Genomic DNA, 15,287 nt, shown 5'->3' on the forward strand with positions numbered 1-15,287 from the left:
AAGAGAACAGTGGCAATGAGACCTAGATTCAAGCTCCACAGACCACGAGACTAGATTTGAAGAAATCAGTCAGGACACTCACCTGAAGGTAACTTCTGGCACGAGGCACTTCACTCCATTGTGGAAAGGCCGGGTGAGAGAAATGGTCTGGCTGATCTGATCCACTGCTGACACTCTTCCCTGATAGACCCCCAAGCTCTCTCCACAGTTGATGGACACAATACTGCCCAGCCAATCTGTAGCCATGTTGCTGATGAGACCACTGTAGAGAGGAATAGGCATGCAAATCTTGAGAAACAGACAAATTTTTAATTAAATTCAGCAAATATTATGTTAGGTTATGAACCAGGTGTTGCTTAATAATACATATTCCGTCACATCCTTAATTGAAGTAATAAAGTATAAAAAATAAAGCTTTTTTGGTGGGAATGCAAACTGGTGCACCCACTATGGAAAACAGCATGGAGGTTCCTCAAAAAATTAAAAATAGACTTACTCTACAATCCAGTAATTGCACTACTGGGTATTTACCCAAAGAATAGAGGCGGTGTGTGTGTACGTACATGTACATGGACATACACACACACACACACATACACACACACACGAATATTACTCAGCCATAAAAAAGAATGAAATCTTGCCATTTACAACATCATGGATGAAGCTAAAATGTATAATGCTAAGCAAAATAAGCCAGCCAAAGACAAATACCTTATGATTTCAATCACATGTGGAACGTAAGAAACAAAACATGCAAAAGGAGAAAAAAAGAGAGACAAGTCAAAAAACAGATGCTACAGATGAATGGATAAAGATGTGGTACATATATACAAAGGAGTATCACTCAGCAATCAAAACGAATGAGATCCTGCCATTTGCAAATATGTGGATGGAACTAGAGGGTATTATGCTAAGTGAAGTTAGAGAAAGACAAATATCATATGACTTGACTCATGTGGAATTTAAGATACAAAACAGATGAACATAAGAGAAGGGAAGCAAAAATAATATAGAAACAGGGAGGGGGACAAAACATAAGAGACTTTTTTTTTTCTCCATAATATTTTATTGTCAAATTGTTTTCCATACAACACCCAGTGCTCTTCTCCTTAAGTGCCCTCCACCATCACCACCACCTCTTTTCCCCCCTCCCCCTTCCCCCTCAACCCTCAGTTCATTCTCAGCATTCAATAGTCCCTCAAGTTTAAGAGACTTTTAAATATAGAGAATGAACAGAGTTGCTGGAGGGATTGTAGGAGGGGGATGGGATAAATGGGTGAAGGGCATTAAGGAAGACACTTGCTGGGATGAGCCCTGGTGTTATTCATAGGAGGTGGATCACTAGAATCTACTCCTGAAATCCTTATTGCACTATATGCTAACTTGGATGTAAATTAGAAAAAAACATATATATATGCAAAAAATAAAATAAAATAAAAACAGAACAGATGGTCACCAGAGGGGAGGTGGATGGGGGTATGGGTGAAATAGGTGAAGGGATTAAGAGCACAACTCATCTTGATTTGCACTGAGTAATAGACAGAATTGATGAGTCACTATACTGTACACCCGAAACTAATATAACACTGTAGATTAACTATATTGGAATTATTTTTTTGTTATATTAATGAATAAGCAATATAAAGATATTATAATTGCTTTAAGGAATAGTAAAGATAAATTTACCCAGACATCAAATCACACAAACTATAACCTTTTTATAGCTAAATCAATTTTGACAGGAAAATGGAGGCATTGGTCTACCCAATTCCAAGGCTTATTATATGGGTATAGTAATCAAAACTATTTGGTATTGGTGGGAGGACAGATATATAAATCAATGGAATAGAATAGAATACCCAAAACAGATACACACAAATATGCCCTGAAATGATTCTGACAAAATGCAAAAGTAATTCAACCAATGTAACATTGTGTTTACAAATGGCGCTGGAGCAAATGGATATCCATCAGTAAAAACTAAGTCCTAACCTAAGCCTCATAATGTACACATTAAAAATGATAATAGACTTAAATGTAAATTGTCAAACTATAAAACTTTTAGGGAAAACATAAGAAAAACCTTCAGAATCTGGTGAGGCAAAGAGTTCTTAGACCCCAAAAGCATAATCTATAAAAAGAAACTGATACACTGGAGTTCTTCAAAACTAAAAATTTTTGTTCTGCAAAAGACCTTGTTAGGAGGATAAAAAAGATAAGTTACAGAACAGGGAAAATGTTTTTCCAAAGCACATACCTGAAACAGACTGGAGAAGAATAATTTTTTTTAAACTACATATCAGAAACAAACAAGGAACTAGTATATAAAGAACTCTGAAAACACAGTAGAAAAAATCCAATAAAAAATGGGCAAAAGACACAAAAAGACATTTCAAAATAGAAAATATACAAACAGCAAACAAGCACATGAAGCAGTTCAACATCATTAACCATTAGGGAAATGCAAATTAAAACTACCATGAACGATCACCTCATGCCAACCAGAATGGCTAAAATAAAAAATAGTGACAACACCAAGTCCTGGAAAGGATGTGGAAAAAAAAACGGACTCCTCATACATTGCTGACAGGAATAACAAATGGTATGGCCAATTTGGTAAACAATATGGCAATCTATAAAAAAATATATAAACATGCAACTATTACATGACTCAGCAACTGCATGACTGGTCATTTATCCAAGAAAGCAACACTTAAGTTCACACAAATAGGTCCAAACTGGAAACCAAAATGACAATGGGTGAATGGTTGAACAAACTGTGGTACATCCATACCACAGAGAAAAAGCCAACCCCAAAAAGTTACATTCTGTATGATTCAATTTGTGTTACCATTTCTGAAATGACTACAGAAATGGAGATGAATGGTTCCCAGGGCTTAGGGAGGGGCTGAGGCAGGAGGCAAATAAGGATGGCTATAAAAGGGCAACAAAAGGGCTATAAAAGCAACCCTGGTAGTAATGGAAATGTTCTGTACCTTGACCACATCAATGCCAATATCTTGGTAGTGATATTTTACTACAGTTTTTGAAAATGTTATTACCAATGAGGAAAACTGGGAAAGGTATATGGAATGTTTCTGTATTGTTCCTTACAAGTGTATAAGAACCTACAATTATCTCAAATAAAAAGCCTAATTAAAAAAAATCAGGGTCACCAGGTAGCTAAGTCAGTTAAGCATCCGAGTCTTGATTTCGGCTCAGGTCAAGATCTCACACTTGGGGAAATTGAGCCCCGTGCTGGGCTCTGCATTGTCAGCCCAGAACCTGCTTGGGATTCTCCCCGAGCCCACCCCTCCCCTGCACTCGCGCACACACTCACTCTCAAAATAAACATTAAAAAAATAAAAATTAAAAAAAAATTTTAAAACATCAATGTCTTCTACCACATTAACAAAATAAATAAGGAAATCACATATGATATCAATAAATGCAGAAAGATAGCGGTGCCTGGCTGGCTCAGTCGGGGGAGCATGAGACTCTTGATCTTGGGGTTGAGTTCAAGCCCCACACTGGGTATAGAAGTTACTTGAAAGTAAAATCTTTAAAAATAAATAAATAATAAATGCAGAAAGATAATCAGACAAAATTCAATATCCATTCATGAAATCAAAAAGGGGGGAATGGAGGCATCTACAAAGCAATTACAACAAATATCATATTAATGGTAAAAATGAATCCTTTACCCCCAAAGACTGGGACAAGGCAAGGATGTCCATTTCCATAATTTCTACTTCTAATCAATACCATACTGTAGGTCCGACCCACTGCAAAAAGAAATAAGAAGCACAATAGTGGAAAGGAAGAACTAAAAAGGTCTTTATTTGTAAACCATATGACTTGACTGTATATGTAGAAAACCCTAAGAAATATACCAAATAAAAAAATCCTACTAGAGGGGCGCCTGGGTGGCTTAGTCGGTTAAGCATCTGGCTTCGGCTCAGGTCATGATCTCACAGTCTGTGGGTTCAAGTCCTGCGTCCGGCTCTGTGCAGTAGCGAGTAACAGAACGAAAAGAGGAGTGCCAGAGAAAGAGGGAGAGTGAGAATCCCAAGCAGACTCTGTGCTGACACAGTGCAGACCCCTACACAGGGCTCAATCTCACAAACTGAGATTATGCCTGACCTGTGCCAAAATCAAGAGTCAGTTGCCTAACAGTCTGAGCCACCCAGGTGCCCCTACTATTCCATTTTACAGATGGGGAATTTGCAAAGCGGAGATTATAATGGATATTTTATATACCTGTACCTAGAGCATAAGGTCAACTTCTAACTACCGTGGCCTATTTTCCACATTGCATATATTCCCATTACATAGTTGTTGTTGTTGTTTTTAAGTTTATTTATTTTGAGAGAGACAGAGGTAGTGAGCATGCGGTAGGGAGAAGCGTAGAGAGAGGATCCCAAGCAGGCTCAATGCTGACAGCATGGAGACCAATGTGGGGCTCAAACTCAAGAACCATGATATTATAACCTGAGCTGAAACCAAAAGTCAGACACTTAACCAACTGAGCCACCCCAGCACCCCACATAGTTTTCTTCTTATTGGACATCTAGAGAATTCCATTTTTCACAATTATAGTTAATGTAGCAACAATCAATTTCCTATATTGCTTGTCCTAAATTTTCTTAGGATACAACCCCAATCAGTAAAAAGGTAAAGTCATCCAGCTTTGATTACAATGTTCCAGAGCAGAAAACTATTTTTTTCCAAGTCAGATTTTTTCAACTTCTTTTCAAACCAAATCATTCTCTGAATGGGGTCAGTCATACATCTAAAATAATGGTAATGTAATAAAACATTTAAGAAGGTATTCCACATACTCTAGCCACATCCCCAAATCACTTTTATGGAGGCTACCTCCCAAGTGGCCAAGCCAAGCACTTCAAGAAGCAAAACAATGTTTCTCCTTTCTTCTATTATCACCCCAAAACAAGAGGGAAAAAAAAGTAAAGCCAGTCAAGGAGAAAACATTCACAATTAATATATCTGATAAAGGACTTGTATCCAGAATATTTACAAATTAGCAATAAAAAAGGAAAAACACATATTTTTAAAATGGGCAAAAGAAGTTATCTGAATGACCAATAAACATATGAAGAGCTGAACATCATTAGTTATTGGGGAAATGCAAATTAAAACACAACGAGACAACTCAAATGTCCATGATGGATGAATGGATAAACAAAATGTGGTATATCATTCAGTCTTAAAAAGTTCTGATATATGTTACAACATAGATGAACCTTGAAGACATTACGCTAAGTGAAAAAAGCCAGCTATGAGTTTCCTAGAGCAGTCAAGAGGTTACCAGTCACAAGACACTATTCTATCAGAAACAGAAAGTAGAAGGTGGCTGCCAGGAGCTGGGAAAACAGGGAATGGTAAGTTACTGTTTAATTGGTACAGAATTTCAGTTGGGAGTCTGAAAAAGTTATGAATGGTGGTAATGGTTACAGAACAATGTGAGTGTACTCAATGCCACTGAACTATACGCTTAAAATAGTAACTTAAATATATATATGTGTATATATATATGTATGTATATATATTTTTTACAACAAAAAAAAAATACATTGGGGAAAAAAACACCATACAATACCATTTTGGTATCCTGGCTTAAAATTAAAAGAACTGGTAGGTAACACCAAATGTGTATAATAAGATGGAGCAACTGGAACTCCGTCACACTGCTGATAGTGAGATACTGAGAGAATGATACTATGACTTTGGAAAAGAGTTTAGTGATTTCTTATAATATTAGACACATACCTATGGCCCCAAATTTCATTCCCAGCATTTACCCAGGAAAAATGAAAACATTCTCAAAAAGGAACTTGCACACAAATGTACACATAGCTTTACTCACAAGAGCAAAAACTAGAAACAAGGACAGAGATAAATTATGGTATTGACAACAAAATACTACTCAACAAAAAAAAAGGAGCAAAAAACTTATGTTACAACAAAACTCTATGGTTATTCTTTCTTGTCTTTCTGATATCTGCTAAAACGTCACCACCCCAAAGAGTACTTCCCTGGCTACCCCAATCTAATATCACTACTCCCCATCACTCTTCTACACCTCACCTTCTGTTACGGCCTCAAAATTAATCACTACACAAATTACCTTATTAGTTTATGTTGTATAACCCCACTAAAATGTAAGCTTCATGAGGGCAAGAAACCTTGTCTGTCTTGTTCAACCAATAAGAGTGCCCAGAATGAAAAAGGAACGCAAATATTTATCCAATCAATGAATGAATTTACATGTAATAAATCCGATAGAGGTTAATCACTCAAAATCTAGAGTATCTAAATATTTATATTTAGGTGCCTTGGCTCTTCTTGGAAATGGTTCTAAAATCAGAATACCTACCTTCCTACACTGTTGGTGGGAATGTAAACTGGTGTAGCCTCTCTGGAAAACAGTGTGGAGACTCCTCGAAAAATTAACAATAGATCTCCCCTATGACTCAGCAACAGCACCGTTAGGAATTTACCCAAGTGATACAGGAGTGCTGATGCATAGGGGCACATGTACCTCAATGTTCATAGCAGCACTTTCAACAATAGCCAAATCATGGAAACAGCCTAAATGTCCATCAACTGACGAATGGATCAAGAATATGTGGTTTACATATACAATGGAATACTACATGGCAATGAGAAAGAATGAAATCTGGCCATTTGTAGCAACATGGATGGACCTCAAGGGTGTTATGCTAAATGAAATAAGTCACACAGAGAAGGACAGATACCGTAAGTTTTCACTCATATGTGGAACAGGAGAAACTTAACAGAGGAACATGGGCGAGGGGAAGGGGAAAAATAGTTAAGGAGAGGGAGGGAGGTAAACCATAAGAGACTTTAATACTGAGAACAAACTGAGGGTTGATGGGGGTGGGGGAGAGGGGAAAATGGGTGATGGGCATGGAGGAGGGCACTTGTTGGGATGAGCACTGGGTGTTATATGAAACCAACTTGAAAATAAATAAATAAATAAAACCAGAACGCCTGTTAGGCATACTCTGTGCAAAATCCTATACAAGACATGAAATCCAGCATTGCCCTACACACAGCAGGAAGTCAGGAAATAGATGAATATAAACATAACATACAATATTAAGTACAAAATGAAATGCTGCTTGGCATTCTCCATGAAAAACAGAAAAGAAAGAGCATTTAAGCTGTTTTCAAGTATTAATTTCAGAAATACACCTACATAAAATATATAGTCTAAAAAAGGAAAAATAAAAAACACTTCTGTGGTAAAAAGAGTATTGCCCATGAAAAATGCAAAAACCTAAAGAATAACTCAGGGAGTTTTCCAGTGATCTAACTAAGCAAGTATCAGAAAACTATGCTAACAGAACAGAAAATAATGTATTAGCAGGCTCAATTATTATTAAAAATTTTTTTTTATATTTGATAAAAAATTTCAAGCATACACAAATGTAGACAGAACAGCATAATGAACCCCACTGAGTTACAACAATTATCAATACAAGCATTTAAGAAATCAGGTGAATTTATCAATGGATAAATGGATAAAGAAGATGTGGTGTGTGTATGTATGTATGTATACACACATAACACACACACACACACACACATATATATACACACACACAATGGAATATTACTCGGCAAAATCTTGCCATTTGCAACCACGTGGATGGAACTAGAGGGCATTATGCTAAGTGGAATTAGTCAGAGAAAGACAAATATCATATGACTTCACTCATATGAGGACTTTAAGATACAAAACAAATGAACATAAGGGAAGGGAAGCAAAAATATAAAAATAGGGAGGGGGACAAAACATTACAGACTCTTAAATATGGAGAACAAACAGGGTTACTGGAGGGATTGTGGGGGCGGGGGAGATGGGCTACATGGGTAAGGGGCATTAAGGAATCTACTCTTCAAATCATTGTTGTACTATATGCTAACTTGGATGTAAATTTAAAAAATAAATTTTAAAAAAGGAAATTAATAAAATCAGGTGAATTTCCAATGCAACACAATTTCCACAACACTGATGATGGTAAAGGGCACAAAATACACATACTTTTAAGCTTATTTCCCATGTCCTGGCCAGCCTTTGTCTACTCAGTATCACAGAAGTATGAATTTCCTTTCCCATCATTTATACTCTGTCATAATCCTACTCTGATGCTTGTATTATTAGATGCAGAATGAAAAGCTGTAGTAAGAATTTTTTCAACTACCAGATATTCATGAGATGTGAAAGACCTTTACTTCTTCTTTTTTCAACATATATTTTTAGGACACCGATGTTGTCTTTAAAAAGCTTTTGCACAACATAGGAAACCAAAAAAAAAAAAAGGAAAAGGCAACCTACCAATGGGAGAAGATATTTGCAAATGATATATCCACTAAGGTGGTTTTTTTTTTTTTTTAACATTTATTTATTTATCTTGACAGAGAAAGACTATGTGTGCAAGCAGGGGAGAGGCAGAGGGAAAGAATCCCAACCAGGCTCCACACAGTGCACAGCGTGATGCAGGGTTCAATCCCACAAACAATAAGATTGCAACCAGAGCTGAAATCAGAATGAGCCACCAAGGCACCCTCTCCAATAAGGGCTTAATATCCAAATTGTAAAGAACTTACACAACACCAAAAAAATAACTCAAATAATCTGATTAAAGATAGACAGAGGGCCTGAATAGACATTTTTCCAAAAAGGACATACAGAAGGCCAACAGACAAATGAAAAGATGCTCAACATCACTAATCACCAAGAAGATACAAATCAAAACTACAATGAGATATCACTCACACCTATCAGAATAACCAGTACGAAAAAGACATGAAACAATAAATGTTGGCAAGGATATGGACAAAAGGGAACCCCTGTGCAGTTGGTGAGAATGCAAACTAATACAACCACTGTGGAAAACAATATGGAGCTTCCTAAATAATTAAAAATATAAATTAAACAAACAAACAGAAACAGAAGGGAAACTTCCAAACTCATTCTATGAAGCCAGCATTACCTTGACTTCAAAACCAGACAAGGACCCCACTAAAAAGGAGGACTATAGGCCAATATCCCTGATGAAGCTGGATGCAAAATTTCTCAACAAGATACTAGCAAATCAAACTCAACAGTACATTAAAGAATTATTCAGCATGATCAAGGGGGATTCATTCCTGGTTTACAGGGCTGGTTCGATATTCATAATTGATCAAAATGATACACCACATTAATAGAAGAAAGGAGGGGCACCTGGGTGGCTCAGTGGGTGAAGTATCCAACATCAGCTCAGGTCATGATCCCACATTCCATGGGTTCGAGCCCCGCGTCAGGCTCTGTGCTGACAGCTTGGAGCCTGGAGCCTGCTTCAGAGTCTGTGTCTCCCTCTCTCTCTGCCCCTCCCCTGATTGCACTGTCTCCCAAAAATAAGCAAACATTAAAAAAAATTAATAGGAGAAAGGGTAAGAACCATATGATCCTGTGAATAGATGCAGAAAAGGCATCTGACAGAATACAACATTCTTTCTTGATAAAAAACTCTCAAGAAAGTAGGGACAGAAGGAATACCTCAACATAGCAAAAGCCATATATGAAAGGCCCACAGTTAATATCATCCTCAGTGGGGGAAAGCTCTTAGTTTTCTAAGATCAGGAACATGCCAGGGATGCCCACTCTCACTACTCTTATTCAACATAGTGTTTGAAGTCCTAGCCTCAGCAGACAACAAAAAGAAATAAAAGGCATCCAAATTGGCAAAAAAGAAGTCAAACATTCACTCTTTGCAAATGACATGATACTTTACATGGAAAACCTTTAAGACTCCACCAAAAAACTGCTAGAACTTATACATGAATTCAGCAAAGTCACAGGATAGAAAATCAATGCACAGAAATCAGTTGCATTTCTATACACCAATAATGAAGCAACAGACACTGATATCAAGGAATCAATCCCATTCACAATTGCACCAAAAACCATAAAATATCTAGGAATAAACCTAAGCAAAGAGTTTGTAAAAGATGTGTACACTGAAAACCATGGAAAGCTTATGAAAGAAACTGAAGACACAAAGAAATGGAGAAACTTTCCATGCTCATGGATTGGAAGAACAAATATTGTTAAAATGGCAATACTACCCAAAGCCATCTACATATTCAATGCAATCCTAATCAAAGTTGCACCAGCATTCTTCTTAGAGCTAGAACAATCCTAAAATTTGTATAGAACCGCAAAAGACTCTGAATAGCCAAAGTAATGTTGAAAAAGAAAACCAAAGTAGGAGGCATCACAATCTTGGACTTTAGCCTCTACTACAAAGCTGTGATCAAGACAGTATGGTATTGGCACAAACACAGACACACAAACCAATGTGCATGAGAATCCAGAATTGGAACCACAAATGTATGGCCAACTCATCTTTGACCAAGTAGGAAAGAGTATCCAATGGAGAGGGGGGAGAAGTCTCGTTAGCAAATGATGCTGGGAGAACTGGACAGCAACATGCAGAAGAATGAAACTAGACCATTTTCTTACACCATACACAAAAGTAAACTCAAGATGAACGAAAGACCTAAATGTGAGTCAGGAAACCATCAAAACCCTACAGGAGAAAATAGGCAACAACCTCCGTGACCTCAGCTGCAGCAAATTCTCATTCAATGCATCTCCAAAGGCAAGGGAAATAAAAGCAAAAATGAACTACTGGGATCACATCAAAATCAAAAGCTTCTGTACTTCAAAGGAAATAAACAACAAAACTAAAAGGCAACCAATAGAACGGGAGAAGTTATTTGCAAATGACATATTGGATAAAAGGTTAGTATCCAAAATCCATAAAGAATTAAACTCAACACCCCCCCAAAAAAATAATCCAGTGAAGAAATGAGCAGAAGACCTAAATAAACACTTTTCCAAAGACATCTAGATGGCCAACAGACATATGAAAAGATGCTCAACATCACTCGTCACAGGTAAATACAAACCAAAATCACATTGAGATACCACCTCACACTAGTCAGAGTGGCTAAAATTAACAACCCAGGAAACAACAGATGTTGGTGAGGATGTGGAGAAACAGGAACCCTCTTAGCACTGTTGGTAGGAATGCAAATTGGTGCAGCCACTCTAGAAAACAGTGTGAAGGTTCCTGAGAGAATTAAAAATAGAATTACCCTACAACCTAGCAATAGCACTACTAGGAATTTATCCAAAGGATACAGGAATGCTGATTCATGGGGCACACGTACTCCAATGTTCATAGCAGCGCTTTCAACAACAGCCAAATTACGGAAAGAGCCCAAATACCCATCAACAGATGAATGGATAAAGACGATGTGGTTTATATATACAACGGAATACTACTTGGCAATGAGAAAGAATGAAATCTTGCCATTTGCAACATGGATGGAACTGGAGGGTAGTATGCTAAGTGAAATAAGTCAGAGAAAGACAGATTATCATACGTTTTCACAGAAGACAAGTGGGAAGGGAAGGGGAAAAATAGTTTCAAACAAAGAGGACACAAACCATAAGAGACTCTTAAATACAGAGAACAAACTGAGGGTTGATGGGAGGGGTAGGGGAGAAGAGAAAATGGACAATGGGGATTGAGGAGGGCACGTGTTGGGATCAGCACTAGGTGTTACGTAAGCGATGAATCATGAGAATCTAATTCTGAAGCCAAGAGCACACTGTATACACTCTCTGTTGGCTAACCTGACAATAAATTATATTAAAAAAATAGCCAAATTATGGAAAGTACCCAAATGTCCATCAACTGATGAATGGATTAAGAAGATATACACATACGGACATACTTACAATGGAATACTACAACGTGGATGGAACTGGAGGATATTATGCTACGCAAAATAAGGCAGTCAGAGAAAGATAGATATCATATGATTTCACTCATATGTGGAATTTGAGAAAATCAACAAACGAACATAGGGGAAGGGAAGGAAAAATAAGATAAAAACAGAGGGAGGCAAACCATAAGAGATTCTTAAATACAGAGAATAAATTGAGGGTTCCTGCAGGGGGGAGGACAGGGGAATGTATAAAATGGGTGATGGGCATTAAGGAGGGCACTTTTCAGGAAGAGCACTGGGAATCATATGTAAGAGATGAATCACTAGAATCTACTCCTGAAGCTAAGATTACCCTGTATGTTAACTAACTTGAATATAAATTAAACAAGACAAGAAACAAAAAGAAAGAAAAGGAAAGAAAAGGAAAGAAAAGAAAAGAAAAGAAGAGAAGAGAAGAGAAAAGAAAAGAAAAAATCAGAAAAGAAAAAAACCCATACAATCCAGTAATTCAACTACTGGGTATTTACCCAAAGAAAACAAAAACACCAATGTGAAAAAATAGGTGCACCCCTATGTTCCCTGCAGCTTTACAAGAGCTAAGAAATGGAAGCTAACCTAAGTGCACACTGACAGATGAATGTCTAAGATGTGGTACACACACAGGAATATTACTCAGCCACCAAAAAGTATGAGATCTTGCCAAGTGTGATGACATGGATGGACCCAGAGACCATTAGGCTAAGTGAAATAAGTCTAATAAAGACAAATACCATATGCCTTCACTTACACGTAAAATCTAAAAAACAGAGAAAGAATCATAGAGAACTGGTGGGTGCCAGAGTAGATGGTGTTGGGGGGATGGGCAAATTAGGTGAAGGGGATTAAGAAGTACAAAATTCCACTTACAAAATTAGTCACAGAGATGAAAAGTACAGCATAGGAAATACAGTCAATAATATCGTGACAACAGTATATGGTGACAGATGGTACCTATATTTATCATGGTAAGCATAATTTTAAAAGATTTTTTAATGTTTATTTATTTTTGAGACACAGACAGAGTGCAAACAAGGGAGGGGCAGAGAGAAAGGGAGACATAGAATCTGAAACATGCTCCAGGCTCTGAGCTGTCAGCACAGAGCCCGACGCGGGGCTCAAACCCATGAACCATGAGATCATGACCTGAGCCGAAGTTGGCCACTTAACAGACTAAGCCACCCAGGCGCCCCTGAGAATCTTTAATAGCTTTAAAATGTGGACTGCCAGAACAAATAAGATAACATAACTCAACATAACAAAATATGGACTGACTGCTGGTTCTACATTAATAGAAATTTTAAAAATTACTTGACATGTAACAAATTACTTTTTCTTATCAAAAACCTTTCTATATAAAATACAGCATTAATGCATTATTCAAAACTCATCAAATAGGTTTATTGTATAAAGAAAATTAAACAGTAAATCTCAAACAAGTGAGTTCTATCATCTGAGTTCTGAATCAGATGAACACATTACAGAAGGGGGTTTCATCCATTGTAGGGCTAACATCTTCATGTCAAGAGAAGAGCAAGAGCTCTTCAGAAGGAGATATAGGAGCCACAAGGAGACCACTCTTTGATGTCTTCTACTTTCTACTTTTCTATCAAAGTATAATATACATAGTAAGCCTACATATTTTAAGTGTACAGCTGAATGATCTTTTGCATATTAATTCACCCACATTACCACCACCTAAATCAAGACACAGAATATTTAGAACTCCCACGAAGTTTCCACCGCGTTCCCACAAGGTAGCCATTATTCTGGTATTTAACACAAAGAATTACATTAGCCTTTTTTTTTAATGTTTATTTTTGAGAGAGCACATGCACCCGCAAGTGGGGGAGGGGCAGGGAGAGAGGGAGACAACAGATTCTGAAGCAGGCTCTGAGCTGTCAGCACAGAGCCTTACTCAGGGCTCGAACTCACATACCGCAAGATCATGACCTGAGCTTGGATGCTTAACCAATCGAGCCACCCAGCTGCCCCTAGGTTAGTTTTTTTTTGAACTTCATATAAATGGAATCATGAAGGTTCTTATTTATTTGCTTGTAAAGGTTCTCTTTTAAAGTGTTTGGCTTCTATGCTCAATTTTACATCTGTGAGATTCATCCTTATTGTATGTAGAAATAGTTCATTCTTTCTCATGACTATATAGTATCCTATTATATAAATTTGCCTCAATGTATTTACCCATCCTGTTTGGGGGACTATTATATATAAAGAATTAAATACTTTTGTATGTATCTTTGTGGGGAACAAATGTGCTCATTTACATTGGCCAATTACACAGAAAGTCCTAGAACATGTATGGACTAATTTGCTCAAATGCTAAACTATCACTTTTTCCACATTAGGTATGGGGCTTTTCTGTATCATTTCTCTTATAAAAGGCCTTTAGATAATAAATTCAGGTAACCCTAAATGATCTTCCACCCATTGTGCAACTGAGGCAGCTGCCAAAATAAGTCATAAACTACAAATGAAGAACTTGCGAATTACAGACCAACCAATTTCCATTTCCTCCGCTACATCAGACAGAACTCACACTATTCAGATTGAAACAACTCTGGTCTGCTAAGGACAGTTATAATCAGCTGAGGATGAGTAAGTGGTTAGTTATGGGCTTCTGAAAAACTTTATCGCAAAAGCTGTTTAATCAAAATCTTGGGAACAACAGGGTTCGCTGGGTGGTTCAGTAGGTTAAGCGTCCGACTTTGGCTCAGGTCATGATCTCATGGTTCATGAGTTTGAGCCGCACGTCGGGCTCTGTGCTGACAGCTCAGACCCTGGAGCCTGCTTCGGGTTGGGTCTTCCTCTCTCTCTGCCCCTCTCCTGCTCACGCTCTATCAAAAATAAACATTTTTTTTAAAATCCTGGTAATGGCGGAGATCTTAAAAACAAACAAATACCTAGTACAATCCTAGTACTAATTCCAGATCTTCCATTAAAAAAGTAGCATGTGAAAAGGGCAGAGACTCCTGAAGTCAGAAATCACAGGCCCAGGTTCAATTCTGGGCTTCACCAGAACTTGAGTTACAGCCCTAGAAAATCACTCTGAAGCCCACCTCTCTCTCATTCAAACAAAACTAAAAAATGCAACTACAAAAACTACAAAGTCTCTACATCTTGGAAATGAAGTCCCACATATCTTTAGGGGTACAAAAAGTGACGCAAGCAAGGGAATAAATTTCCACACTCTTTCATAAACCTGATCTGCCTACATAATTGGATTATCATTATAAGATTTTCAACCACAAAATCTATCAATTTAGGAAGTAAGTCTGAAAACTACGGCCCCTGGGCCAAATCTGACTCACGACCAATAAAGTTTTATTAGAACACAACCACACTCAGCTGTTTTCTTGTGTGTGGTTGTTTTTGCACTACAGTAAGAGAGGAGAATA

General features: G+C 37.5%; 1 protein-coding gene across 2 annotated transcripts in view; it reads right to left on the minus strand.

Annotated features, from left to right (window-relative positions):
- EDC3 (enhancer of mRNA decapping 3) overlaps positions 1–15,287 on the minus strand; it is a 66,351-nt gene that overhangs the window by 47,605 nt on the left and 3,459 nt on the right. For both annotated transcript variants that reach the window (XM_029951908.1, XM_029951907.1), the window contains exon 2: positions 83–262. In XM_029951908.1, coding sequence (XP_029807768.1) covers positions 83–246 — 164 coding nt within the window. In that variant the 5' untranslated portion in view covers positions 247–262. The remainder of the gene's footprint in view (positions 1–82; positions 263–15,287) is intronic.

The sequence above is a fragment of the Suricata suricatta genome, chromosome 9 (assembly GCF_006229205.1).
Source record: "Suricata suricatta isolate VVHF042 chromosome 9, meerkat_22Aug2017_6uvM2_HiC, whole genome shotgun sequence".
NCBI lineage: Eukaryota > Metazoa > Chordata > Mammalia > Carnivora > Herpestidae > Suricata > Suricata suricatta.